At 44.6% G+C, this 16,077-nt stretch overlaps 1 protein-coding gene across 1 annotated transcript in view; it reads left to right on the forward strand.

Annotated features, from left to right (window-relative positions):
* Positions 1–16,077, forward strand: part of TEX14 (testis expressed 14, intercellular bridge forming factor) — a 1,917,691-nt gene that overhangs the window by 1,820,970 nt on the left and 80,644 nt on the right. The window contains exon 28 of the mRNA XM_086954052.1: positions 5,986–6,081. Within this exon, the coding sequence (XP_086810178.1) occupies positions 5,986–6,081 (96 nt within the window). The remainder of the gene's footprint in view (positions 1–5,985; positions 6,082–16,077) is intronic.

Raw genomic sequence — 16,077 nt, forward strand, 5'->3', positions numbered from 1 at the left:
AATTACTTGTCCTTGTGGTTACAGGTATGTGGGCATGACCACACGCAAGGTCCGCATACGTATATCTGAACACAAGAGCACGATCCGGTGTGCGAGACAAGCCACTAAACTCACTGCCCACTTTCTGGAAGCCAAACATCTAGCCACTGAATTTCAGTGGACGGTTCTTGAACAACCTTTCATACCCACTCACATATCAGATGTAGCCAGCTACCTATTGAAAAAAGGACAAAGATGGGTACTTAAACTGAAAACCCATAAAGAAGGTCTGAACGACGACATCCCGTGGTCTTCACTGTAACTGATTCCATTAATTAGACCTTAGCCTTCCCAGGCTTCTTTTCATTTATGTAGTCCTGGCCACCAGTGGAGGTTGATTGCTCCAGATCAACAGTAGTGAGATAGATATGCATGATTCCCATTATTCTCTCCCCTGGATACTGTGGATTTCCTTACAACCAGGCTACAGGTAGCACATATCAATTTCCTTTCTGAGGTTTTATTAATGTCTTCTTCCTGACCCTAAGTCTATAAACATACTCCATTAGGTGAGATCTCTGCGCTTTCATTCATTTGTTGCCTGTCAGCGCTTTATTTTTCATTCAATAAACGCTGTTAGTTTTTACTTTGTTTGCCCCCGTCGCCTTGACTACGTGACGACATACCCGAGAATAGAATTGCAGCTTAGCCTGCATTACAGCCTATCAAGAGACACGAGCAACGCCCCACGTGACCGGCGTCCAATCGAAAGACGCGATCACAGTCTACCAAGAGACGCGTTCAACGCCCCACGTGACCGGCGTCCAATCGGGAGACGCAATACAATGCCTAACGCGATTGCGCGCCCAGTAGCAACACGGCTACAATCTACCTCCCCGCCTGCCCACTGATGTCAACACCATGACGCTTTCTCCGTTTTGTAAACAATTGGGCGTTTAACATTTGAGGTGGGTTTATCTTATTATAGGCGCCATAGAAAGTCCCATGTGATGTTAAAACCAATGGCTGCAGGGTTTATATACGACCATACGCTGGCTGTCGGTACCTCCCCAGACGGCTAGGACGCCGGTTTGGAGTACCGACGGTCAGGTAAGATGAGCCCTCGCGCTCGTTTGTCTTTCTGTGAACCCTTTCTCATCCGGTCCTCACTCAGATGGAGTCTTTCCTTAGATAATAACATCATTTCTGAAGGTCAATAAGACCATGTGTTCCCGGCTGTGGATTGGGAGAGGAGTCCTGTTCTGTTTTGTGCAGTTTATGTTTTAACATGTGCCCTACATGTTTTTTAGAGCGGTGCTTCATCTTTCCCTGAGCCTCTGCCAGGTGGGGTGAGGCTAGCCTGCCTTACAGATTTAGGTAAGAGCTCTAAGATACTTGGCATCAGAAATTTCGCTCCACATGTATTTACTCTATGTTTGCACCCTTAAGGTGCTTTATCTAACAATATCACTTTTGTGTATCAGTTGAAACCATAACCAATGGCTTTACTGCTTGGCCCATTTTGTATTGATAGCTATACCTCCTCTATTTTTCTTGTCTTTTCAGTGACATGCACAGACTGTAAGGGCACCCAGAGCATTCAGGTGACCGAGTGCACTTATTTATGTTTCTTTGGTGTCAAGTTTTATTTCTATTCACTTCTCTTTTGGTGCAGTAGTACTTGTTGCGAATCTGGTCCTGATGAAAGCTAGGACGCAATAGTCCTCTTATTGCTGAAACTAGTTGACCACACTTACCACAGGCTGTCTACATAAATGGACAGCTTGCGGTTGCACTGTTTTTAACATTGGTATGTTAAGCACACCTGGAATAAACTATTATCTAGTGCTTTTTCTAAACCAATTTTAAAACACACTTTTTTCTTGGTTTCTTTTCTCCCCACACCTTTTCTGCACTGCACACCCCAGTCCCACTTTGACAGCCACTCACCAACATCAAGTGGCATACCACACTGTCGTCTCTTATACCGACGGAAGGTACCCCCTACCACCGGGTTAACCTCCAGGTAGAGCACTTATAATCTCTGACGGGTGGTACGGATAAAATCCCAAATGATGAAGGGCGGATCCGAATGGTGACTGATGGGTATTTTTTCCTATCCTTGGAGAGCTTTCTGTGACACAACCTGTGAGAAATAGAGGGCCCCTGGTTAGTTTTCTGTACTTTTGGGCACATTTTCTTAGACCCTCTGGTACTTTTGTTGTATACTAGTTCCTTTGGGGGATAGTACCCAGAGCTTAGTCTTTAAACTTCCCCTAGGTCCTCCACTACCGTATTGTTCTTTTGACTTCCTGTAGTATCTGTTCTTCCTGAAGCTGCAGTAAAGGAGTCTATTTTCCTAGGGCCAATCTGACGATACGCGGCACAGTGGAATTTTCTTATTGCCTTTCCTCGGGCTGTTCTGATAATGAAGGCAGAACATCAGAAACCACCCAGAATGTTAAGCAGATTCAATGTCTCAACCTGGCCTTACCAGGTTTGTTTTTCTGACCTACTCCATTTACGTCACACGGTTCACATCATAAGGAGACACCGTCTATCCATAGAGGGAGCTCACTCATTCAGGGACCTTCTGTCCACGGTTGGAGGCAAAATGTTGCACTCTTCCCATCTATTACAAAAATATTTTCATGGTTCCTAAATAATGGGGCCCTGATTAACTAAACCTTCACCTTGTCCTAACTTCATGAACCGTGATGCGAGGAAAACAGAAAGGCTTCTGTAAGATTTACAAAGACATGCATGGGACAAATTGCACCGCTTTGTGTGGCTTGGTTTAGAAATCTAACTCAATACAGTGGCTTGCGCTGCATTGAGTTACATTTCGAGCTGGTAGGTGTTCCAGGGTTGGAACATGGGTGTTCCTGTGCATCCACCCGTGAATTTGATGCAATTTCAAATTTTCAAGTTATGTAAACCTGGGATTGTGTCTCATCAGTATACCTGTGAGAGGAGGGCGTAACAAAGAGAATTAATTTTTGTTCTCCTCGTTATTTAAACTTTGTATTATTTTTGTGCAGGAAGGTATGCATGGCGCAAGAGACTGCCTGCACAGTGCTCCCTGGCTAGGAGGGAGAAGTGCTCCATATCTTAGTAGATATGGCACATTTCTGCTCTCTCTGTTTTCATGCAACACAGTGCAGCAACTTCGCTTGCTGCCATGCTTTGGGTGAAACATTTAAAAATTTGCCTCATTGGGTTCATGCATTGTGGCCTCCCCACATACTGTACACAAACTGACCGCTGCCAGGAATTCCTTCACCAGAGCTAAATGCAGAAGGAAATGTCAGAGGATCTGCCACTGGCCCTTCATTGCAGGGAATAAACTCACTCACTTTATTCATCATGATCTTTTGAAGCCACGCAAGGCCACTTTGCGTGGCCCTGAGTAGGTCTATAAATCTGGAGTAAAGCAATGCAGCGTAAATCACTTTGTTGCCTTACTGTGAGCAAGGAAGGCATTCCAAAGGGCACTGCGAGGCGGCTTTTTGATGCATTCCTAGATGTACCAGAATTGGTAAATCTGGGAATGCAACACAATTATACTCCTTCCCAGGGACGATGAAAAATATCTTTATATCTCCTTGTTACTTCCTCTTTTTATATGTGCTACATTCTGCTTGTTTAAACTGGTTATTGTAATTTTTCCATCCAATGAATCATGCTTTAAGGGACTGAATCCTAGCTTTGGTGCTTTAAAACGTGACCTTGATTCCACCCATTACACTTATCCTTGAGTGGTACCAATGGCTGCTGTACACAGAGGCCAAGACATGCACGGCGAGAAGCACGCAGGATACTAACTTCTCCTGTGATACAGATAGCCAAGGCTCTCAAGCACAGCATAGGGCTTTCACGGTGGCGCAACGCAAAATGATGGGCCCCCTTGTAGAATGTAATGAGGGGCCCATAATTCTCCTGTACCTCACAGATATTCTTTGACCGTGGCTTGAATCTAACCCCCTGAAGAGTTGGGCAGGCCCTAAAAGGGTGGGCACTCCTGCACCACATGGACACGGACCTTGTATTAAGTCCCTGGGCTTTCAGAGGTGTTTGGACTACTGTAGCCCAAATGTATTTTTACTGAGTATGCTTTTGGTAGATTTTAGTTTGAATAGAGCTTCCTTGATGTATTTTCTCCTATCAGATGTTTGCATGTAGCGAAAGAGTTATCTACAATTTCAATATTGTCTACCTCATTAGATGCCTAACAATAAGTGTATATAATCACACATCTTTATCTTATGGTTATGAGTGGTTCCCTGTGAGTCTTCAAGGAATAAAATCACTAGATACATTCAACAAAGGAACCTCCACTCCAGATCGACAACTTACCTCAAAATCCCACCATACAAGAAAAAAACTATAGGTGGCACATTCTTCTCTGCTCAAGCTGCCAAACTATGGAATTGATTACCTCTAAACATAAGATCTACGGATAACTATCTTACCTTCAGAAGTCTACTGAAGAGTTGGCTCTTCCCTACATAACCAACATACTAAAACACAAATGTACAGAATATCCCTTTGTATATAAGCATTTAATTTGATTATATGTATGTATATATGTGTATATTTTTGTAAATATACATGTATAATAATTATGTTCATAAATATATTGGTATTCTCTAGGTCTGCTTAACAAATGTACACATTACTTATGGTTATATTATTCTATGCTTAACATGTTTAGAGGTCACTGCATAGTTTTCACAAAAGGTGTTTGATTAGATACTTATGGTTCTCCATTTATCTATCACAATATGGAAATTCGATCATAACTATTTATCTACAATTGCTTCACTTTTGAATTATTGGAAAACAAACACACAAATAAATTAGCTTAAAGTACATCAACACTTGAAAGTCTGAGGTTAATAAATACAACTGAAATCATGACACATTACCTTCCGTATACATGTATATCTTCCATGCACTTATGAATGTATATATTTATTAATTTTCTCCTACGGTTTTAAAAAACCAAAACCACACGAATGTGCATCTCTCCAATGCTCTACCCTATGTTTCACCCTTTACCTCTTTCAATATATCCTCTACCTTCATGCTTGGACTCACCCCAAACTGTATTCTACTCCTATGCTCTGCAAAATAACCCTTTCTAGACCTTTCCCTTTTCTATTCCTCCTTGCAACACTCCAACCCTCATTTTACTACTAAGATCTCTCAAACAACCCTTTTTAAATTCTTCCCTCATGTATCCCTCCTTAGACTTACCAAGACCTCATTTTACTACTAGGACCTCCCTAATCTATTTCTAGAGACTCTTCCCTCCTCCGTGTCTGCTTCACTCATCCCAAACATCCTACTGCCACTATGATCTCCCAATAAACACTTTTTAGACTCTTCCCTCTTCTATCCCTCCATTGTCCTTTTCAATACAACTAACAGGCTCAAATACCCACCAATCAAATTAAGTCCCCTATACTAATTCAACACTAATCCTTTTTGGGTTACGGAGTAGCATGCTATTCACTGAAAAGAGCTTTGATGCCTTGCCTGGGGTATTAACCCCTACGTAAATAAAATTACATCCTGTAGAGTTTATGTGAGGGCTGTGGTCTGTAAATCTCTTTGTGGTCACATGGTTAACACAGACAACCTCAGGAAGGGCATTTCCTGTTATTCTGTGGCTAAGTGAGCAGCCCCCGATCCATTCTGCTGGCATTGTGCACTGGATCTTCCTTCTGGAGGGATGGTTATTTCACACCAATGTTGCAGAACGTTTCAATCTCACTTTCTAAAGCCCCAAAATAAGCATTTGTGTTTTCAATGATAAGTCAAAAACAAAGTCAGAAGAAGAATCTTACTTTTTCTGGGGGTAAAACAAGAAGTCAAAACAAGAATATGACCTTTCAAAAATTAATTTTTAAAAGAAGGTTAATAAATCTTTTTAGGACAAAACAGTAAGGAAAATAAAAATTAAAACTCTTGTCATGGATTGTTTTTTTATTCTTTTTGCAGAGCTCACTCAACACTTGATGAGGTCTTAGAGCAAATATTGGAACCTGCTTCAAGAGGAGAACTGGTTGAAGAAGAGGTTTTGGAATGTTTTATGAGGTTGTAGTATTACACTGACATCAATGATTTGAGATGTGATGCATTCTTTTATTCATACCATTCTTTTTTTTTTATGTATGTATTAGTGATATACAAAGTTCCTTTCCTCCCTGCTTAGCTACAAGAAGTAAAATAAATTGAAAGGCATTACATTTAAAATCAGAGTATCATGCTGCATTGAAGGTAGATGCAATCTAGACCGAGCAGCAGCAAATGCGCATTCGCATGGCTGCCTGAGCCAGGCAAAACATTTCACAGCCTGGTGGACATGACCCCCCAGCCTGGCAAAGTCTGATGTGAACCTCCACCAATGACAGGGCTGGGTGTCACTGATAAAACTAAAGTACCCAGGTCTGAGTCTAAGTCCTGAATTTCTTAGGGCCTAGCGTCCATCAGTGACGCTCGTCACAAAGTGGGGTGGGGCCACAACTCTCACTAACCTTATCCAAGTATGTGATGAGGTAAGGAAAGTCTTCCTCTCCCGGGATGACCTCACACAAGGCTTGCCTCTAAGAGGAGATGTCGGGATCTCCCTTTCGTCCATTCCTTTATAACAGAGACGTATGTCCTACCACCCAAAATGCAGCCCGGTAAAAAAATTCTTTTTTGTAATGTTCGGTGCGTGTGTGTACGTACGTACCAATTTCTTGCAGCCTTTCCTAGAGCTGTGGATGTGAGATGTGTCAAAGGCAGCAGAGAGATCGAATAATATCAGTATAACTGGCTTTCCTGCAAACACCCCCAGTCTCAATGAATCAGTCACACCCAGGAGCGCCGTATCTGTACTGTACCCTGGGCGAAAGACTGATTGTGAGGGATCAAAGATATGGTTGAGTTCAAGATAGGATCCCAGCTGTTTGTTTATTAGGCCTTCGAGCTGTTTGCCCAGAAGAGGTAACAAGGATATTGGGCATTAGTTGCAGAGAGAGTTTTGGTCCAGCGTTGCTTTTTTTAAATATGGACCGTACGCATGCTGCCTTCTACTCTGTTGGAATAGTGCCTGTTTTTATTGAGCAGTTAAAGATCTCTTGGATCATTGGGGTGCAGCAGGTAGCTAGAATGGATAATATTTTAGGAGATACACACAAGAGGGGTCAGAGAGAAGGTTTAAAGACCTGCATGGGCAAACTCCCACTCGTAATACCAATCAAAAAAAGAGCCTACGGGTCCGGAACGTCAGTCTGAAGGGCATGTGAAATGTGACAACCACGCTAGGGGAGGGAGTTCCATTTTAAGGACGATTCCCGTGACACACCAAATGTGTCATGCTTCATCATATGGGTACCACCTCGCGTTGAGAGCCTAGTCTCAACGCAGGCTACAACCCCCTCGCTGCGAAGGAGGAGAACAGGGATGTTTTATAGAAGAGTGGGTCACTCTAAAACCCTATGTGAGCTTGGTGTGTATAGTGGAAGGGGTGCAGTGCTGGAGGGAATTGTGAGTTAAAACTGGCTACAAGGTTAGCTATGGCAAGCTTTATTCAGCTACCTCAGGCCAGGATTAAAACCAGAAAGCTAGTAATGCAACTGTCAACATTAGAGATAGTCACATTAGACAATGAGATAGCCGATTAGAGATAGTCACATTAGATAAATCCCTATGCACTGTCTTTAAGGCAGTACATGGGATGGGCCTCCGACCACTTCAAAACAAATTTAAATGGTATGAACCCACCCGGTCCCTTTGATCCTCCTCTTCTAATCTCATTAGTATACCCAGGATTAGGAAAGTCATCTATGGTGGCAGAGCCTTCAGCATAGCGGCAGCTCATCTGTGGAATAGACTACCTATTGACATCAGGAAAACAGATGAACTGATTGCTTTCCGAAAAAAGGTGAAAACATGGCTTTTCCCTAAAATCTAACTATCCAGAATCAAATGAGATCCCTTCTGCCCCTGATGCACAGCGTTTCAGCTATATGTACACAGCGCCAGGATGCCTGTAGGGTTGCAGAGCGCTCTATAAATACTATAAATAAATAAATAAATAAATAAAACATGTTTCGGCCTGGGGACCTATAAAAGTGTCTTGGCCTTCATCAGGATCAAGTGAAAAGCTACTACAAAAGGTGAGTACATAACAGAGACTTGTGAAAGTAACAAATAGCAGTGTATAATACTGAACCAGTGATCCTGTAGTTCAGTTGGTACACCGCTGGAACCTACACAAGTTAGGAAATAAGCTGCATCTGTCCTGGGCAATGTGCCAAAGGTACATACGCTCACAACATCCACGCCATGGTTGACGGGCTGGTCGGCTTATGTACCTTTGGCACATTGCCCAGGACAGATGCACCTTATTTCCCAACTTGTGTAGGTGTTCACTGCGAGAGACCAGAGGATTCCGAAGCCACCCCGTTCACCAGTACCCGGCACCTAGTAGAGTAATAGTTGGCCCGCACCATACCTATAAAGGTCTCATTGCACCCAAAGTGCCTCATTGTTTGAGTAAAAAAGGCCCAATTGACCCGATCAAAGGCCTTGTGTACGCAACTAGTGAAAGAAGAGCCGCTGGAATGCCTTTTTTCTGCACTTTTTTGATAATGTGTACCACCCTCCTCAAATTATCATGGATCTGCCTGCCCTTAATTAAACCTGCTTGATCTGACTTAATGAGAGATGGCATTACATTTTCTAGGCAAGTGGCCAGTATTTTAGAGTAAAATTTGGCTTGTAGGTTCAGGAGCGCATTATCATTAAACAGGGTCACTAAATGAGGGAACCAGCTCCGGCGCAAAAGTACGATAGAATTGAGCATTCAACCCATCTGGTACAAGTGCCTTCTGCAATTTGAGTGTGTCTATTGCCCTCTGCACCCCCTCACAAGAGATAGGTCTGCTGAGGTCATCGTTCGTGGAGGCTGGTATCTGCGGCAGATCAAGTTTCTCTAGGTATCTCTGCTGATCTCAAGCTTACAAAGGGTCAGAGGTATATAGGGAGCAGTAGAATTTCTCAAAGGCTCTGGCTTTCCCCTCTTCACTGCACTAGGAGACACCAGCATTATCCACTATATGTGTAATATATTCTTTTTCTTGCCTAGCTCTGAGTTGACGCGCCAGCAGGGCACCTACTTGGTGTTCCCCCTCGTAACTTCGGGCTTGCAGGCGCATGATAGTTTTTTGCGCCCCATTAGTGTAAATAGCTTGCAACTTCCCCTTTAGCTGCATGACTTTCCGTAGAGACTGAATCGAGAGATTGTCCTTGTGTGCATTTTCGACTTTTATAAGCTCCCCTTCTAAAAGCAGTCTCTCCCCCTTGCGTTGGTTTTTAAGCATGGTGGCTAATTCAATGCATTTCTCCCTTATGACCACCTTGAAGGCGTCCCAGTTATTTGCAAGAGAAGTCAGTGCGGGATCGTTAATGTAAAAAAACTCAGTGATTGCCTTTCTCAGTTCGTCCCTAAAAAGTCGATCCCTACTGAGAAAGTTGGGGAAATGCCACCTAGCATGTTTAGTGTACGGGTGGGCCAGTCCGGGACTAACTCTAAAGGGGCAATGTCTGAGTGGCAAATCGGGTGGAACTGGCTCTCTGAGGAGTGTATGAAACAGAGACTGGCTAATGAAGGCATGGTCAATTCTGGAATATGTTCTGTGAGAGTGAGAGAAGAAAGAATAGTCTTGCGTCGAGGGGTGAAGACCGTCAACGCATTTAAGAGATCCAACCCCTGTAAAGAAGCTTTAAGCATTTTGCTGAACATCCCCCTGATGCCCTGTGCGGATGAGTTGTGTCTAGTGACGGGTCCATATTGAATTAAAATCTCCCAGTAGTAGTATTTCGCCAATGGCGAACCCCTCCAGTGTGCATAGAAATGTCCCCAGGAAGTCTTGTTGCCCTACATTGGGTGCATAGACCGTAGCAATTGTACATGACTTTCCTCTTAGCTCACCCCTGACCATAAGGAATCGCCCTGCTTTATCTGATTTGGAAGCCTGGAGGAGAAATGGGATGGAGGAGTGGAAAAGTATGGCCACCCCGTTGTGCTTCATGTGTGCTGTGGAGCGAAAGACTTGTGGGAAAGCCCTGTGCTACAGCCGTTGCTTATCCCTTTTTTGAAGATAGGTTTCCTGCAAGGCAGATATTTTAACATGATGATCCAACAGAAATTTCCAAATGCTGTGTCTCTTGTTGGGGGAGTTAAGACCCCTCACATTCCAAGATAGGCAGTTATCTGCCATTAATCAGCCTGGGACCCTCCCTTGTGCCTCTTTGGATTCGCCCATGAGAACTTCTGATTCCCCCTGTCCCCCAATGACCATAGCCTCATAATCAGATCTATGAGCACCGTGATACAGAAACATACTCAACTGAAACAAATATGAACCACAACTTCGAGCTCTGAGGCTCTCTATCTCAGAAGAGAACCTCAACTTGAGCGTCTCCTGGGGCAGACCCATTTTCTCTCCCAAGGCCCTCTTAACAGCTTCATAGAGGGATTTTAGGATGAGCCATTGTTCGTTACCTATCCACTAATCAAGGCATCACCTCCCACCCCCCAGGAACCTTCGTTAATCCTGATATTATTAGTGACTACTGTGGATGGGGTCAGCCCCTTTTGATTCTTATTGCCACTGTTCTTCGGTAGACTGCTCGAGCAGTTCATGACTTTTTCAAATGGGAGAGACACCGTATGAATCAGCCTGTAGTTTTCTTGCGGCCTCTTTTCTGCTGCTGCCAAGGTCTCTCTCCGCGTCCCTCTGTGAGTTCCTTCTTGTGCCCCCTGCTACAGTCGTCTGCTTTGGAAAGAAGGGTGCTGCTTCCTTCAGCTCAGTGCAGTGAAAGTTCTTATTATCCATAGAGAAGGCCAGGCCAAAGGGATAAGTCCAGCAGTATTTTATTTTGTGGCCTGAACTGCTGGCGAAGGGGCAGGGAGTAGGACACATTCTGAAATGTTACTTTATCGAGGACTTATGCTTTCTGAAGAATCAATTCTTTAATCTAACAGGAGCTGAGTTTTGCTAAAACGTCCCTGGGCTTTCTGGAGTCTTCTGAAGGTTGCTTCCCCACTCTATGCACCCTCTCTAGCTAGACCTCTGGGCCACTCTCTCCCAACACTGCAGCGAAAAGCCCCACCATAAATGCTTCCAAGTCTGGGCCCTCTTCCAGGCCTCCCATCCGAATGTTGTCTTGCCGGGAGCGGTTCACGAGGTCTTCACACCTGAGCATGGTGGCCCTTAGTTGATTACGCTGGTCAGCAGAATTGTCCTCCAGAGGCTGCCCACGGTCAACCAGTTCCTGATATTTTGCATCGAGGTCCAGGGTGCGAGCTCCGATCGAGTCTACGTCTATTTGCAGGGCCACCAATATTTCCTCCCATTTCCGCTTTAAATGTGTCGAACAAGGCCCCCAAATCAGCCTTGGTGTTGTCCCGCAGTTCCTTCTTGAATTCTCCTAGTGATGCCATCAAGTCCTCCCATGTAAGCGCCAAGTCTCCTCTGGGCTGAGCTCTCCCCTCTTTGTCCGCCCCCTTGTTTGCTGGGGTGAATTAGCTGGAGACTCTGGCAGATTGTGCTTTCTTTGGTGGTATATGGACCAGGGCGCATAGGCAGACCGGGGCCTCTCTGCAGTGTAGGGATAAAAAGCTGTGTGGTGCGTCCCAGGGAGAGCACGAGATCCTGCCCCTGTGAACTAAAGTTAGGGGCCCCACAGCGTAGCTCTTAGAACGATTAGTGCCTTGGCTGCACAAACTTCTCTTTCCCAGGCCCCTCTCAGGCTTGTAGTTAGCACACTTGGTCTGGGCTCTATGAAGATATACAGGGCACCGGGCAGGAAGCACAGACATGAGGCTGCATTCAAATAAGGAGTTGCTTGACCGGCGCCATATTAAGGTCGGGCATTGTGGGCCTGGAGCTCCTCTGTGCAATTAGCAAGCTCGGGGCACGGGTTAAAGACCAGCATTCTGAGAGAAGCACCCGCTTCTTTACTCAGCGGGGGTCCACACGCGCGCCCTGTGCCCTTAGGCGATCATCTTAAGACAGCGGGCGGAGACATAAGATGGCGAGATCAGATCTCAGGGCTTCCCTTCAGGTGGATTGTCGCACCCCCTGTTGCCGCAATCTGTGAGCCACCGTCTTTCTTCGTAGCTCAGGTGCACGCGCCGAGCGCCGCCTCCGATTCATTACCTGCGAGAGTCCCCCATCTTGCTTCGAGCCTCGCGTCTCCACTTCATGAATAGGACTCAACTTAATTCTCCAGTGGTTTAACATTGCCTCTGTTGCCCGTGAATAGACTCCTCATAATATTCCTAGATGGTTAACAGTTACATATAGGTGTTGCTCCTCTCTAACAATCACCTATCCACCTAAAATAAGCCACTCAACAGTGAGAACAGACACCAATAAATATATAGATCTGCCACCTACAGATGACATCCTTGTAGCCTTTCATTCTGCACAACACTGCAGTTTTTACTCCCTCACCAGTTTCAAATTGGTCACTGAATTACTAAAAATATTTTGACAACAACAACAACTACCTTAAGGTATGACCCTAATACAGAGGATCAAAGCAGAACTCTGTCCTCTCTCTTACAAACTCACAACATTTACAGAGTGGATGTCCTAATTGCTGTGTACTGCATAGAAGGTGAATTAAGTCTTTTGGCAATCATTATAATCCTGACATGGTACCTGCAGAGTAACCTATAACAGCCAGACTCTGTAATTTGAGTGCACTCAACGTCTATCATCTTTACTCTGTTACACTACTATCCACTGCTACCTAATACACTCTAAAGGCACTATTCTGGTAAGTTAAAGTTTGTAGGATAGGAATAACATTTGTATAACTCACGAATGCCGAGGCGTCTTGGCGCTGGGGTGAAAGAGAGGAAGGACCAGTGCTCGCAGAGCTGACACCTTAAGCCCTGGGGAAAAGCCTTGTTTTTATTAGCTTCCTAAACACTGTCCTGTTTGGTTGGAGTCTCACTGTGATAGGTAGTTGGTTCCACAACTTAACTACACAGTGAGATAGACTCTTTCCACCCCATCTGGCTCTACGAACTTTCGTGGCACAGATGAGACCAGAATTAGCTGATCTAAGACTTCTAGTGGGATCGTACCAGTGGAAGATTTTTCAAAGGTCAGCATCCCCTCCGCCATAAAGTGTCTTATAAACCAGACATAAGGCCTTGAATTCTAGACGTTGCTGTATTGGAAGCCTATTCAGTGACTTAATGGCATCAGATGTGGGGTGACCTTTAGGAATGTTCAATAATAGCTGCGCCGCAGCATTTTGTATAGACTGTAATTTAGTCTTCTGTGTCTTGTCAATGCCTATTAATAGAGCATTACAGTAGTCTAGACGAGATAAGACTAAGGACACTACCACTGTTTTCCTGCAGAATAAAAGGAAACACCTTTCTAATTAGCTTCAGAATATAGAAACAAGTGGAGATTACACGATTGATCTGGGCCAAAAAGCTCAGTTGCTCATCAACTGTGATCCCCAAGTTTTTAACTTTAGAGGATGGTGTTGGACATATGCCAGCCTCTGTCGGCCACCAGGTGGGGTCCCACAGGGAAGGACCGCCATCAATCTCCATCACCTCCGTCATATCCGTGTTTATTTTCAGATAATTGTTGCTCATCCAGCTCATGATGTGAGTCAGACATGCATGGAAACTCGCAGCAGGAGACGCCGCCTGTTGTAATACAGAGATGATAATCTGTGTTCTGCTTATAGCCCCAGACACCATATGTATGACAGTAGGTGGACACGAATCCCTCGGAGATCCTGACTTAGTAGATAGCAAGAGTTTATTTACTTCAGTGGGAGACAGTGTGCTGAACGTATTGATCTGACAGTGCGGCATCTCGTCCTCTATTATGGTAGTTTGACCGTTGTTTTTTACCTGCCAGTTATTCCGAAGGTCATCATAGATCGTTTGGATCTTAGTTTAAAAAAAAATCGCAATTTTAGTGTATAAAGCGGAGTCTTTATTAAATCGCTTGTTCTGACGTGGTCTTGATAGCACTTGAATAGTTTTAAAAAGTTCCTTAGTGGAGTTGCTGGCCTACTCTATTTTTGTTAAGTAGTAGGTCTTTTTTGCTTGTATAATAGCTTCTTTATACAGTTGTAGAGCTCTATCATAGGATATCTTATGCTCCCTGCTATATTCACTTCTCCATGCATGTTCAGCTTTCCTGCATGTGACTTTTAACTTTTTCAACTCTGTACCGTACCATGGCGATGACGGCTGCACTCTTCTTAGTTTAAAGACTTTCTCAGGGTTCACTCTGTTTACCGCCATGGCTATCCAGTTATTACACTTGCAGGACGCCTCATTGTTATTCGGATCCTGTATTGAAGGACAGCTATTAAGGGCTTGCTCTAATTCAGCCCCTTGGATTTTATTCCAGTGTCTAATTTTAATGCTGGCTGGTTTATTTATATCAGACTGAACCGGTGGTGAAAACTGACTATTGATGTAGATCGCCGAGTGATCAGTCCATGGGAGGGGAACCGTGTTGATGGGTGTAACATCAAAATGAGTGGCAAAAATGCCATCAGGTGTATGGCCCGCAAAATGGTAGGGACCCACCACCTTTTGTTGTAAACCAGATTATCAAGCAGCCGGCTAGTTTCCGGGTTGTTATTGAGTTCCAAATGGTAGTTAAAATCACCCAAAATAATGAGTGAATTGGAATCTATACACGATTCTAGCAAAATCTGCAGCGCCTGAGAAAAAGGGGCTCTAGGGCCCTGCGGCCTATAAAGAAGTATTCCATTTTGACTCAACCCCGATAGGGGGGGATAAGGTTTCCCTCGTGATGCGCCTGTACAAATTTTCAGTGCAAAGCGCATTGCCTCCGCAGTCAACTGTGTTGTGGACTCTATATGCACTTTCAAATGATCATGATGGATGATTTCTATCCCACCTTCTACACTGCCAATCCTATCTTGACTAACCACAGAGTATCCTGCCGGAAGAGCACTATTCCAGTCCGGGTCAGAGGTCAGGTTAGTCCATGTCTCTGTCAGGAAAACTAAATCCGGCAAAGAGACCTGGAGCAGGCATTCTACATGGTATTTATGCTTGCTCAAGGATCTGATCCATTGCAGCTTAGATGGTTGGCACTGTCAATAGCATTGCTCCGGTCTGAAGAGGACGTTCCCGCCCTTGCCTTCTCATCGTTCCTCCTCCTCCTCACTGTATTGCCACTCTCCTCCACAAAGATGTTAACTGGGTATTTAGATAACCGAAAACCACAATCAGTACATGTGATCTCTTCCCAACCCTCCTCTGTAAAGCACATTTTTGGCATGCAGCACTCACCTCTCCTCAATGCCGTAATCTGAGGTCTGTTAAGAGGATGGGATCGAAAACAGCCAGGGGTTCTGGTAATGGGCGCCAACGGGCTTGCCTTTGGCACACCAGCGTCATGCCCGCTGCACACGCTCGCTGCTTGGACGTGTCATCGTAGATTTATATACCAAAGCTTATCACCCATGAGAGTATCCAGGCGCTGCCCATGGGCTCAGCCTCACAAGATGTTGCGCTGATGCCGAGACTCAAACCTGGATCCCCAGCTCTGAGCCACATCCTCTCCTAGCTCAAGGACAACATAAAAACATTTTCAAACATCATCCGGTGCAAGTACAACACCCTTTCGACCAAGCACTCCCCCACCACATAGCTCACTACCCACCCTAGAATGTGCTTCATGTTAAGTATCAATCATTTAAAAAGCGTGCCACCACACAATGGCTCCTGGTGCTAGTGGCTGGTTTCTTACTGCTAATCTTCATTATTCTGAGTCCTGGTCTTGCTGAACAATCTACCCCTTTGTCTATCTGACCCGCTGGGAATTGATAGTCTTTGAGGAGAGATTGCACAGTATAGATGGTATATAGATTTACCCTTACGGAGAAAAGGTGGCAGCATAAGATCTATTGATAGCAGTCTCCTCTTATTTATCAATGGGATCCTGAGATAAGGCATCCTCAGATAATATGGTAACCTGCAAGGAAAGGTCAACCATTAAGTTATCCACCTGA

This window comes from Lissotriton vulgaris, chromosome 2_1 (assembly GCF_964263255.1).
Source record: "Lissotriton vulgaris chromosome 2_1, aLisVul1.2, whole genome shotgun sequence".
Taxonomy (NCBI): Eukaryota; Metazoa; Chordata; class Amphibia; order Caudata; family Salamandridae; genus Lissotriton; species Lissotriton vulgaris.